At 39.7% G+C, this 13,402-nt stretch overlaps 1 protein-coding gene across 2 annotated transcripts in view; it reads right to left on the reverse strand.

Annotated features, from left to right (window-relative positions):
* Galk2 (galactokinase 2) overlaps positions 1-13,402 on the reverse strand; it is a 90,571-nt gene that overhangs the window by 63,014 nt on the left and 14,155 nt on the right. For both annotated transcript variants that reach the window (XM_090358438.1, XM_090358439.1), the window contains exons 3-5: positions 9,818-9,941; positions 4,930-5,020; positions 1,613-1,759 (exon numbers count right to left, since the gene is read on the reverse strand). In XM_090358438.1, coding sequence (XP_090214564.1) covers positions 1,613-1,759; positions 4,930-5,020; positions 9,818-9,941 — 362 coding nt within the window. The remainder of the gene's footprint in view (positions 1-1,612; positions 1,760-4,929; positions 5,021-9,817; positions 9,942-13,402) is intronic.

Consider the following 13,402-nt stretch of genomic DNA (forward strand, 5'->3'; position numbering starts at 1 on the left):
CAGATTTATATAATCTCTAAACAAGAATTTCCTCTTTGGGCGGGGAGTTTGGCCTAGTGGTAGTGCTTGCCTAGAATGCATGAAGACCCAGGTTCAATTCCTTGGTACCATATACATAGAAAAAAAGCCAGAAGTGGTGCTGAGGCTCAAGTGGTAGAGCTCTATCCTTGAGAAAGTCCAAGGATAGTGGCTCAGGCCCTGAGTCCAAGTCGCAACTGGCAAAAAAAAAAAAAAAAGAATTTCCTCTTTGTAATATGGTATTTTTAGGGTGATTTCAGTAATTAGCCTACTGGCATCAACAAACATATTCTTCAGTCCCTTTCTTTCCTGGTCTTTCCCCCTTTTGCCCACTGCTCATTATATATTTAAAATATGCATGAAGATAAGCAGTCTCAACCATGAGACCTAGATGCCTGACCTAAATTTAAGTTCATGAAGTAATCTTTGTAAAAAGGTATCCTACCAAGTACAGTGGTTCATGCCTGTAATTCTAGCTACTCAGGAGATTGAGACCTGAGGATCAAGTCCATGAGACTCTTATCTCCAATTAACCACTAGAAAACCAAAAGGGCACTGTGGCTCAAGGCTCAAGGGGTAGGGCCATAGCCTTGAGTTGAAGAACTAAGGGACAATGCCCCAGCCCAGAGTCCAAGCCCCACGATGGACCAAAAAAAAAAAAAAAAAAAAGATATCCTTGCCTGTCACTGATAGCAAATCTTGAATCTGAGGATTGAGACTCAAAGCCATCCCAGGCAGGAAAATCCATGAGACACTTATTTCCAATAAACTTCTAAAAAGTGAGAAGTGGAGCTGTGATTCAAATGGTATAGCACTAGCCTTGACCTTTAGTAAAAAAGCACAGGTGGGTGCAGGAGTTTGGCCCAGTGGTAGAGTGCTTGTCTAACATGCATGAAGACCTGGGCTCGATTCCTTGGCACCACATAGATAGGAAAAAAGCTGGAAGTGGTGCTGAAGCTCAAGTGGTAGAGCTCTAGCCTTGAGAAAGTCCAAGGACAGTGCTCAGGCCCTGAGCTCAAGTCCAGGACTGGCCAAAAAAAAAAAAAAAGCTCAGGGAAGCTTGGCATGTAACTTGGTGGTACAGTGCTTGTCCAGCATGCATGAAGCCCTGGATTCAATTCCTCAATACTACATATACAGAAAAGGCTGGAAGTTAGCACTGTGGTTCAAGTGGTGGAGTGCTAGCCTTGAGCAAAAGAAGCTCAGGAACAGTGCCTGGGCTCTGAATTCAAGCCCCTGGACTGACAAAAAAAAAAACCAAAACGTTCAGGAACAGAGACCAGGCCATGAGTTTAAGCCTGAGGACAGGGCAGGAGAGTAGGGGTGATATCCTGTATTCTAATTCCTTATTTAGTCCAAGAGTGTTTCAATACAGTTTTATCTAGGTCTTTTTTAAAAATATCAGCCAAAAAAAAAAAATATCAGCCAACTCTTAGAGCTATATCACAAGTAGAACCTGGTATATAATCATGCCTGCCTAGTCCTTTCAGGCAACACTATGTTTTCTGATCAAGGAAGACATCCTGATGATACTATTAGGATGCTAATGCTTTACAAGAGGATTCTTTGAGGTTTTCTGTCACAGGTAGCTTACCTTGGATAGGTTCATTCCCAGCACTGTGAGTGTCACTAAGCCGGCACAACAGACCAAGGCACTGGAGCTAGAGAGGCCTGAACTGGGTGGGATATTTCCATCTACTAGGCAATTCATTCCAGTAGGGTTACTAAGACCAAAATACTCCTGAGTAGACAAGATAGAACAGCAACAGCAATGTTAGTATTAAACTGAAGAAGCATAAGACTTTCTTTCATTTCCCCAGATAACAAACATAAATCAATAGACTTAGTTGAATTTACAGAAACTATGTCATTCAGTTTAGTGGAGACCATGCATGATGTTTAATGACTCTTGCCACAGGGTATGAGAAATCTAAATATTCTACTCTGTTCAACAGAAAGTTAGTTATTTATTTCCTATAACTTCCTTGAATATTCTTTTTCTTGAATATTAATTTTTGAACAAATATGGAAAAATAGAAAGCAACTGTAATTCAACCCTATAAGCAAGCAAGATTAAACACGCACGCGTGCACACACACACACTTACCAGTGGCTTATTTACACAAAATGTCTGCTTTATACAAACTTGAAAAGGAAGAGTTTTAAACTTCTCAGTTGTTTTACATATAGGAAAAAAAAAAGAATCTCAGCACCAGGAGATTGGGAGACTTTCCTAAAAATCACACGTAGGGAGCTGGGACTGGGGCCCAGAGCTCCAGTTCCCAGTTGAGACTTCTCGGCTGCATTTAGAAACTGGGGCCAGCATACTGTCATTGTGATTTAATGTAAGTCATCTATATGAAGAAATCCAGATTTTTTTCCTTTTACTGGAGCCTATAAATACAATTTGGCCATATGGTAGCTTTAAAGAAAGCCAAATTAGGATTCAGCCACAAATAAGAATATAGACTCCACGAGACAGGTAAACTACTTCAACTAATATGAAAGCCCAAGGAAATAATCACACCTTAATTTATGATTTTTTTTGCCAGTCCTGAGGCTTAAACTCAGGGTCTGAGCACTGTCCTTGGGCTTTCCTCAACGATAGCACTGTACCACTTGTGCCACAGCACCACTTCTGGCTTTTTCTGTGTATGTGGTACTGGGGAGTCAAACCCAGGGCTTCATGCATGCTATGCACGCTATGCCATGCTCTTGACCCAAATCAGACCTTAATTTAAAGATAGCTCTAATATATTTACAAGAATATCTAAGATCAGGACCTGTGTCCTGTGGAGGACAGTATCCCCCAACCTTTGCATTTTTTGGATTAAAACAAATCAAGGTGACATCCTCCACCAGAAAAAGTGATATTATCTTCACAAATTAAACTCAAGACCAAAGTCTAAAACACCAGGCACTGTGGCTCAAGTGGTAGAGACAAAGCCTTGAGGTGAAGAGCTCAGGGAAAGGGCCCACGCCCAGGGTTCAAGCCCCATGGCTGACCAAAAAAAAAAAAAAAAAAAAAGTGAAGTAATGTACCTTCTATCTGGTGAATATAATGTAACTCTTCTATTAATTACAATAAAAAATATATGAAGAAAAAAGAAAACACTATTACATTCCCTCCTTATATATTTCATCATACACAGTACTGCAGGGAGAATTTTAATAAATACATTAGAATAATAAAGGAACAATAAAACTTTGCAAATATAAGATTGGTATTATTTTCCTTTTTGGGGGGGGGTCTTTTTTCTTTTTTGGCAAAAGTCATGCATCACAAAAGGAGATTCAGTTGGATGTTCTTCTTGATTTCAAGTTTCCTTCCAGAAACACAAACAAATTATAAACTGAAACCATGCTGCTGCCAATGCCCTTCCCTACAGAACATCAGACAGCTGGTTTAAAAACGTGATCCTTGGAGAATACTAGAGTTAACTATAAACGGATCCACAGAGTGTCTTGAATGTGAATCATACTTACAAACTTATCACGCAATGTTTAAATGAAAATGTACAACAGATTCAAAGCACAAGTGAGTTGTGCCAAATTCTGTAACAGCTCTATCCCAAAAGAATAACATGTTCAATTTCATATAAACAGATTATCCCCTGGAACTTTCTAGTACTTGAAGGTTTCCGTACAGGCTAAGATTTACATCACTTTTTCTGCTAAAAGTTCATTGTTACAAACTTACTCTTTTTACACTAAGTTGTCAAATCAAAGAAGGGATCTTAAATCCCTAAGAGGCTCAAAAAATAATACGTAACAACATGCCTTACTTAGGCCACTTTACCCATCTGCTAACAAAAGGGCCTATTATCAGGAGAAGATCATATGTGACTCCAGGCAAATGCATCCAAAATGCTTTAACATAACAAGCCAGGCAATCTGAAGATTTAAAACCTGTCAATCACTTTTCCCAAAAGTTTTTACCATGTATCAAGAAGAATGTATTCAGGAAAGCAAGAAGGGAATGCAGTAACTCTAATACCAGACCTACATCTCTATGGTTAAGAGTATATCAACAATCAACTGGGTATGTTTTTATGCGGGCAATGTCACTGAGGGACTACCAGGTAGGTAGAGCATAAGCTTTCTGAAACACAGCTTTGGTTACTTACTTGCTTTTGATTCATAAAGGCAAAATCTGCTCTTAATGTCCTTTACCTATGACTGTACAAGAGTCAGACATTTAAAACAACTCTTGAAACATGAAAGTGGCACTAAAAACAGCAAATATTACTTTATTTGTGCTTCCATACTTCTTCAATTATGAGAGAAAGTAGGAGAGAAACTTGCATTTTTCTGTTTGGGTACTATATGTGACATGAAGAGATAGTCACAGTAATTATTCATTGCTTCTGGGAAACTCCTGGTGCTCATACACATCACTACTGCTTCTTTCCACCCAACCAGGACCCACAGAAACATTACTGACTGTTTGTTAGATGCTGCCAAGCACTGTAGCATCCCGGCAAGGACTAGGGCAGTAGTGATGTCATTTCACAGATAAATCTGAGACTTAAATGAACACATCTGGGTAAAGCCCAGATTCAAACATGGGGCTGTCTGGCTCTAAATCCCATTACACTATACTCCCATATGTCCCAAGAATGAAATATAATATTGCTAGAATAAATCCTCAACAGAAAGTACGAACAAAGATGTAAAACTCAGACAGATGTTTGTCAGATGAACTGGTTTTTGAGCCAATAGCCAGCTGTGTCACCCCATGAACATCCCCCTGACCCCCTCAAACAGTAATAGTTCCCTCCTTTCAGAAGCAAATTAACAAAGCAGAAGAGAAATACCAGTTAAGACTGAATATCCTTAATAATGGGATAATAATTCTATAATACACATCATAATTTCAACTTCTACTAGGTGTTTTATGAATTGGTTTACCTGAATTCCTTTAAATCCACATAAGAAATAATTGTGCCACAAAGGTTTGGTTTTGTCAATCTGAATGTTATTAATACTGGTACTGAAGTCCCTGCAAAACCAAAACACATTGTGAAAATCATGGTTGACTGCTGCCATCTTGTGCTAAGACAGTGACACTGAACTCTCCTTTTCTTTTCAATGTATGTACTTCAGGCTACCCACAGAACAATGAACACCCCCACCTGCCAAAAGTTAACAGAGGAAGTTGTAGTGGCCTTAAATGACTAAACCATCACTAAGTGACTTTTTATTTCCTGAACCAGAGAGCAACCAATACATTTTTAGCATAATCTACAGCCATTTTTTCTTTCATGTTGGTCCTTGGTAAACTGGGGTAAACCACATGAATCAGTTATCCTGAGCCTGCTGTTTGGCCCATCCCTAACTGAAACCAAGTACTCAAAGCCCTCTTCCTACTCTGTGCCAGCCATCCAACTTTACCACCTACCCAGTTTAAGAAAAGGAGGAAATAAGAAAATAATTATTCTAATGAAAAAATAAGATTCCAGGGCTGAGAGTTTGGCCTAGTGCTAGAGTGCTTGCCTAGCATGCATTAAGACCCTGGTTCGATTTCTTGGTACCACATACATAGAAAAAGTCACGAGTGATGCTGTGGCTTAAGTGGTAGAGCTCTAGCCTTGAGAAAACCCAAGGACAGTGCTCAGGCCCTGAGCCATGCCCAGAACTGGCAAAAAATAAAATAAAATAAAATAAGATTCCAAACTAGGGACCAGTGGATCATGAGTGTAATCCTAGCTATTCAGGAGGCTGAGATCTGAAGAATGCAGTTCAAAACCAGCCCAGGAAGAAAAGTCCCCATAAGACATTTATCTCCAATTAGCCACTCAAAAACCAGAAGTAGAACTGTGGTTCAGAGTGTTAGAGCAATAGCCATGAACAGAAAAGCTCAGGGACAGCAGCCAGGGCCTGAGTTCGAGCCCCATGATGGAACAAAAAAAGAAAAAAATGAGTCTATATTGAATGAATATGTATCCCATAATACTGTACTGAAATAAATTAATCAATGAATAAATTACCTCAATGAAGAAGGGAAAACACTTACAAAAATATCAACTGCTGGGAGCTGGTAGATCACGCATGTAATCTTAGCTATTCAGGAGGCTGAGATCCAAGGATCATGTATCACAGTTCTAAGCCAGCCTGAGCAGGCAAATAATCAAAAAGCTAGAAGTGGAGCTGTGGCTGAAGTAGTTAGTGCTAGCTTTGAATGAAAAAGTTCAGGGACAGTGCCCAAGCCCTGAGTTCAAGCCCCAAGACTGGCACATGCATGCACACATGCATGCACACATGCACACACACATGCACATACACACATACACACACACAAAATCAACTGACAAATATTGAAGAAATTATGGAAACTGAAAATTACCACACGATAATGGATAATTCCATGTTAAAAGAATCACCAATGAAGGCTGTGTGCAGTGGCTTATGCCTGTAATCCTAGCTACTCAGAAGGCTGAGATCTGAGGATCGCCATTCAAAGCCAGCCTGGGCATTAAAGATTACGAGACTCTTATCTCCAATTAACCACTAGAAAACTGGAAGTGGCACTGTGGCTCAAGGGGTAGGGCCATAGCCTTGAGCTGAAGAGCTCAGGGACAGTGCCTAGGCCCAGAATTCAAGCCTCACGCCTGAGACACACACACACACAAAAGAATCACCAATGGATGTTAAAAATACAAGATATTTATACAGATTAAGTATTTTCTTCCACCAGATGCTTATTAACTGAAAAGAGACAAAGGTAACTTTATGCTAGAAAATGTTAGAGAGCACCTTAACCAACTGATTGAAATTAGTATTGTTAGCAAAGAGATGCTGTATACTTTCTTGACTTGATTCACTGAGAATAACATTGGTGGATATGTTTGAATTCTCTGCAGTATTTTTGTGACTTCTTTGTAAGAAGAAAAAAACTCCACAATGAAAGATAGGTAGGATAAATGATAGGCAGGCATACAGAATGGTAAATCAAACAATAAAATATGAGACAGAAAAGGCAGGGAATAGAACAGCATTTCCCATACCATGAAATTTAATAAATATCTACTATGTGCCAATCACTGTAATAAATTCCTTCTAAGGTTTATCCTAGTTCAGAGTAAATCATCTCTATGGAAAAATACATATAATGACTGACTACTTAAATGTGCAAAGCTTGTAAAGGAAAACAAATATGAGAGACAGAGAACTTGTCTTAAAGAATAAAATTTAGGGACCTGGAGTTTAGCCTAGTAGTAGAGTGCTTGTCTAGCATGCACGAGGACCCAGGTTCAATTCCTTGGTACCACATACATAAAAAAAGCCAGAAGTGGTGCTAAGGCTCAAGTGGTAGAGCTCTAGCCTTCAGAAAATCCAAGGACAGTGCTCAGGCCCTGAGTTCATGGCCCAGGACTGGCAAAAAAAAAAAAAAAAAAAAAAGAATAAAATTTAGTTTGTGAAGTAATGCACCTTCTATCTGGTGAATATAATGTAACCCTTCTATTAATTACAATAAAAAATATATGGAGGGCCGGGAGTTTGGCCTAGTGGTAGAGTGCTTGCCTAGCATGCATGAAGACCCGGGTTCGATTCCTTGTCACAACATACATAGAAAAAAAGCTGGAAGTGGTGCTGTGGCTCAAGAGTAGAGCTCTAGCCTTGAGGAAAAAAATTCCAAGGACAGGGCTGGGAGTTTGGCCTAGTGGTTAAAGTGCTTGCCTAGCATGCTTGAAGACCCGGGTTCGATTCCTTGGTACCACATACATAGAAAAAAAGCCGGAATTGGTGCTGAATCTCAAGTGGTAGAGCTCTATCCTTGAGAAAGTCCAAGGATGGTGCTCAGGCCCTGAGCTCAAGCCCAGGACTGGCAAAAAAAAAAAAAAAAAATTCCAAGGACAGTGATTAGGCCCTGAGTTCAAGCTCCACAATTGGCAAAAAATAAATAAATAATAAAAATATATGGAAAAAAAAGAATGAAATTTAGTCAAGACTAGCAATCACTACCAGGCAATAATTCTGTAAAATACTGTACAATTCTTCATGGGACATGAGGCTTAGAGGGTGATATTTCTATAGTCAGCACTGGGTAGAGAAGGAAAGGTAGCTTAGAAATAGTGAATTTCCAAGGATTCGTAGTCTGATTCCAGCTCATAAGTACTTTATTGTATTGTTATTCATAAAATGTAGAAAATCTCCTTCCATCATCAAGGGTCATAGAATTTAGAAGCAAATAAAGCTATCTAGAAAATATTATGAGTCCTATTCCTAGCTAAAAGGAGGTTTTGAAAGTCATAAAAACCAGAGAGGAATGGGTAAAGAGGGTTACACAGATGTCGAAAACTAGATGAGTAACACTGAAGAAAACTTCACAAAGTACCAACTCCTACAGAGTTAGAAGTGTCACTTAAGTCTTTTGTAGAAAACGTAGTTTATCTTTGCTGTTTCCAGTGATCTTGCCTTTCTGCTCAGTATTTTCCTATGGTTCAAAAATAGGCCCTCCTTTTCACACCAACTATATCCCTACATCACCATCAACCTGCTTTCTTCATTACTACTCTCATGTTGCAGACTTCTGCAATGAAATTCCTGAAAATGTAATAAGGCATAACTCAGGAATATATATCTTCATGCCTAGTTCCCATTTAATTTTATTCATTTCTTCACTTTTTCTTCCAATAAAAATTTTCTAAGTATCTATATTAGTTGTGTCTAGTGCTGAGCTAGAAACATCTAAATATCAGTTATGGAGCCTGGGCACGGTCCCTAAGCTCTTCTGCTTAAGGCTAATACTCTACCACTTATAGCCACAGTATCACTTTCAGTTTTCTTGTGGGGAACTGGAGATGAGATTCTCATGGACTTTCCTGTCTGGATTAGCTCTGAATTGCAATCCTCAGATCTCAGCCTCCTGAGTAGCTAGGATTACAGGTGAGCCACCAGCACAGACAGTCTGTCTTAGATTAGAGCACTGAAAAAGAGACTCAGTAGCTTAAATCACAGTTTATAATCTGAGAAAACTAGGTAAATAAACAGATAATGAAAATACAGCAAGATAACAAGCTCTGGTAACTAGATGGTGCTAGACCTGATTTCACTGGTGATTTCACTGACTTTTCTGGTGGTTAATTGGCGATAAGAGTTCTCATGGACTTTAGTAGCTGGGCTGGCTTTGAACTGTGATTTTCGGATCTCAGCCTCATGAGTAGCTAGGATTACAGGCGTGAGCCACTGAACCTGGCACAAGAGAAGTATTTTAACAGTTTCATTGCCCACAATCCTACATAATGTGTAGCATATGGGAACTCTTCACTAAATACTGATTAGACAAATGAAAGAGTCCAGCTGGGCACCTGTGGCTCACACCTGTAATCCTAGCTAATTAGGAAGCTGAGATCTGAGGACTGAGGTTCAAAAGCAGCCTGTGCAGAGATTCTGTGAGACTATTATCTTCAATTAACCACCAAAAAGTCAGAAGTAGAAGTATGGCTCTGGTGTAAAAAAGAAACTAAAGGGATCTGGGATTGTAGCCTAGTGGTAGAATGCTTGCCTAGCATACACAATGCCCTGTGTTCGATTCCTCAGTACCAGATACACAGAAAAAGCCGAAAGTAGCAGTACTGTGGCTCAAGTGGTAGAGCACTAGCCTTGAGCAAAAAAAAGCTAAGGTAGTGACTCAAGTAGAGTAATAGTATTGAGCAAAAAAGCTCAGGGTGAGCACCTAGACCCTGAGTTTAGGCTCCAGCACCAGCACCAAAAACAAAAAAGGTTTTGCATATAAACACTATATACATATATACACAAGCACATTGGGCATGTATTGGTGATCCTAGATACTCACGGATACAAGGGATTTGTATTGGCCAATTGGAGTGTGTGTGTCTTCACAGGTTCCACAGCTATTAACATATCTTGTTCTACAGCCATGGGAAGAACAGAATATCCACAATAGTCTATATGCTCTCCTAGAAAAGAGACATAAGCATCTTTTTTCATTGCTGGTGAGAAACAATGTTAAGTAAGCTGACAACAAGAAAAAACATGACCATGGACCAGAAAATAAATCACTAAGAGTATAAGTGGGTGTGGCTCAAGTGGTACAAGAATTGCCTAGCCAAGCAATTTTAAAGACCTAACTTTAAAACCCACAATAAAAAAACAATATAAATAAATAAATAACCCTAGTATGAACCAGGTACTGGTAGCATGCACCTATAATCCTAGCTACTCAGGAAGCTGAGATTTGAGGATGACAGTTCAAAGCCAGCCCAGGTAGGAATGTCTGTGAGACTCTTACTTCTAATTACTTCTAATTAACCACCAAAAAACTGGAAGAGATGCTGTGGTTCTAAGTGGCAGAGCACTAGTCTTGAGCAAAAAGAGATCAGGCCCTGAGTTCAAGTCCCACACCTGACCAAAAACAAACAAAAAAACAAAAACCCTAGTATGCACATGCACACCCATGCGCACGCATACACACAAACACACACACACACACACACACACACAAAAGTATGAGCAGAGTGATTTGGTTTCTTTTCTCCCCTAAATAGTGATACAAGGAACTTCTGCTAGCCATAAGTGTATCAGTTACTTTCTGAATGCTGTTGTTTGTTTCTTTAAACTTCTCTTCAATTTAAGCTCTTTTTTTCTATTTCTAATTGATAATCATTTTCAATTTTTTTAATTTCTAGCTTATGAGCATCAAGCAAATAAATATCTCCTTTCCCTGATGTCAGTTATTATTAGCAATTTTTTTTGCCAGTCCTGGGGCTTGAACTCAGGGCCTGAACACTGTCTTTGGGCTGTTTCAAGGCCAGAGCTCTACCACTGGAGCCACGGTACCACTTGTGTATGGTACCAAGGAATTGAACCCAGGTCTTCATGCATGCTAGGCAAGCACTCTACCACTAGTCCAAACTCCCAGCCCCTCGTATTAGCATTTTTAACATGAAAAAATTACAGATTTAAGTATACTTTCCCTTGTATTAATGGCATTTAAATTCTACTCTCTTCCTTACTAAATAAACTCAGTAAAGGGAAAGATTTTGCTTACCTTTGTGGCTTAAACAATTGTCTAGTAATTAAATCATCAATGGTCAAGTCATGGGCAACATGCCAGGCAAAGATGGGAAAAGAAACCATAAAAAAGGGACCGGGAGTTTGGCCTAGTGGTTAAAGTGCTTGCCTAGCATGCATGAAGACCCGGGTTCGATTCCTTGGTACCACATACATAGAAAAAAGCTGGAAGTGGTGCTGAGGCTCAAGTGGTAGAGCTCTAGCCTTGAGAAAGTCCAAGGACAGTGCTCAGGCCCTGAGCTCAAGCCCAGGACTGGCAAAAAAAAAAAAAAAAAAGAAACCATAAAAAGATCTAATCTTACCTATACTTTCAATGTATAATCAAAGGAAGCCATCTATTCTCCTTTGCTAATTTCAAATGCTAATTTCTTCTATAACTCACTTAGACAGTTCTACCTATTATACTGTAATGTTCTGTAGAAGCTGATATTTAAACTCAGATCATTATTCACATAACGAATTTTAAAAAAAGATGGGCTCAGCAAGTTCACTAATTTCGTATTGTTCTATCTGATTCATCAACTGAGAAACACAATACTAACAGAAGACAATTCATACAGTCTTATTTTTATTCTACTGTTATTACAAGGTATTATTATAAAGAGTGAATCATGTTTCTCCACTGATATGATCTTTAAAATGGATAATAAAGGGCTTTTTAATCGATTAAAGATGGAGAACTGGTTTTCATAGTTATCTTTCTTCCTTATCTTCAAAAAGACATGAAACAAACACAAATAGATATTCAAATATGTGGACCTGGCCTGAGGATATAGGAAGCAATTCCAACCATTCAGGAGGCAAAGATCCAAAGAATTACAGTTCAAGACGGCAGGGTAAAATGCTGGCAAGACTCTTATCTGAACAAGCAGTCCATGCTTAGCGATGTGCTCCTATAATTCCAGGTATGAGGGAGGTGTAAGTAGGGAGAACTGCTGTCACAGGCAAGTCCAGGCAAAAAGTATGAGATTCTGTCTGAAAAGTAATTAAAATATAAAGGGCAGGAGCATGGCTCAAAAGGTACAAGTGGTACACCTAGTACATCACCATTCCCCACCCAAATAAAAGCACGCCTGTTTGAAGGCACTGGGTAACCTGCTGAGAAAGAACTGTGATGCATTCCAGCCTTTACCCTGGCTTGGAATCCCAGGGCTAACTCCCCAGGCAGGTGGGCTATAGAGGAAACAGAAATAAACAACCTCTGACTTCACCCTTCCAAGAAGAATGGGGGAACTACTTGGAGTGGACCAGCTGCTGCAGGCTGCTCCTTTTCTTTTTCATTTGGTACTTGGGTCTTTGTGGGGTGTGGAACCAATGGGGATCAGAAATCTCATGACAGGAGTAGTTTGGGCTTTTGCATCAGGACTTCGTCTGCACTGTCAATGGCTGACGGCCTGGTCCTCTCCTTCCTCCACCATAATGAGGTACTGGGACTTGTGCTCTGCCATCACTGGCTCCCAAGGGAGTGCTGCCATGTACAGTAGACAAGGAATGGGGGACAGGGTATCCAAGGGTGTTATCAGAGCTGAATTCCCAGTGTACATTCCAAAAGGCACACTGAAAATTCAAAGTAATGTTATGTACAATGCCAAATTTTCTTAAGTTGCTGGGCATTGATGGCTCACACCTGTAATGCTAGCTACTAAGCAGGCTAAGATCTGTTCAAAGACAGCCAGAGCAGGAAAGTCGTGAGCTGGAAGCGGAGCTGTGGGTCAAGTGGCAGAGTACTAGCTTTGAGCATGTAAGCTCAGGAACAGTGCTCAGGCACCAAGTTCAAGCCCAAGGACTGGCACAAAGAAAAAGAGAAAAATAAATTCTTTTGGGTAAATTAACAGAATATCAACTTTATAGGTTATTATAAAGGTATTAAACATTATGATCTCTACAGAAACAAAAAAATGTATTTTTATTTATTTTTTATTTTTATTTGCCAGTCCTGAGCATTGTCCTTGGAATTTCTCAAGGCTAGAGCTCTACCACTTGAGCCACAACACTACTTCCAACTTTTTTTCTATGTGTGTGGTACTGAGGAATCAAACCAGGATCTTTGTGCATGCTAGGCAAGTACTCTATCACTGGACCAAACTCCTGGCCCCTATTTTTATTTTTTGTACAGGCACTAGGGCTTGAACTCAGGGCCTCAATCCCTCACTTGGCTTTTTTGCTCAAGGCTGGTGCTTTACTACTTGAGCCACACCTGTACTTTCAGCTTTATGTTGCTTAATTGGAGATAGAGTCTCACAGAATTTTCTATCCCAGTTGGCTTCAAATCTGGATCCTCAGATCTCAGCCTTCTGAGTAACTAGGATTACAAGCATATGCCACCAGAACCCAGCAAGAAAAATAT

Source organism: Megascapheus bottae, chromosome 25, assembly GCF_031878675.1.
Source record: "Megascapheus bottae isolate mThoBot1 chromosome 25, mThoBot2.hap1, whole genome shotgun sequence".
Taxonomy (NCBI): Eukaryota; Metazoa; Chordata; class Mammalia; order Rodentia; family Geomyidae; genus Megascapheus; species Megascapheus bottae.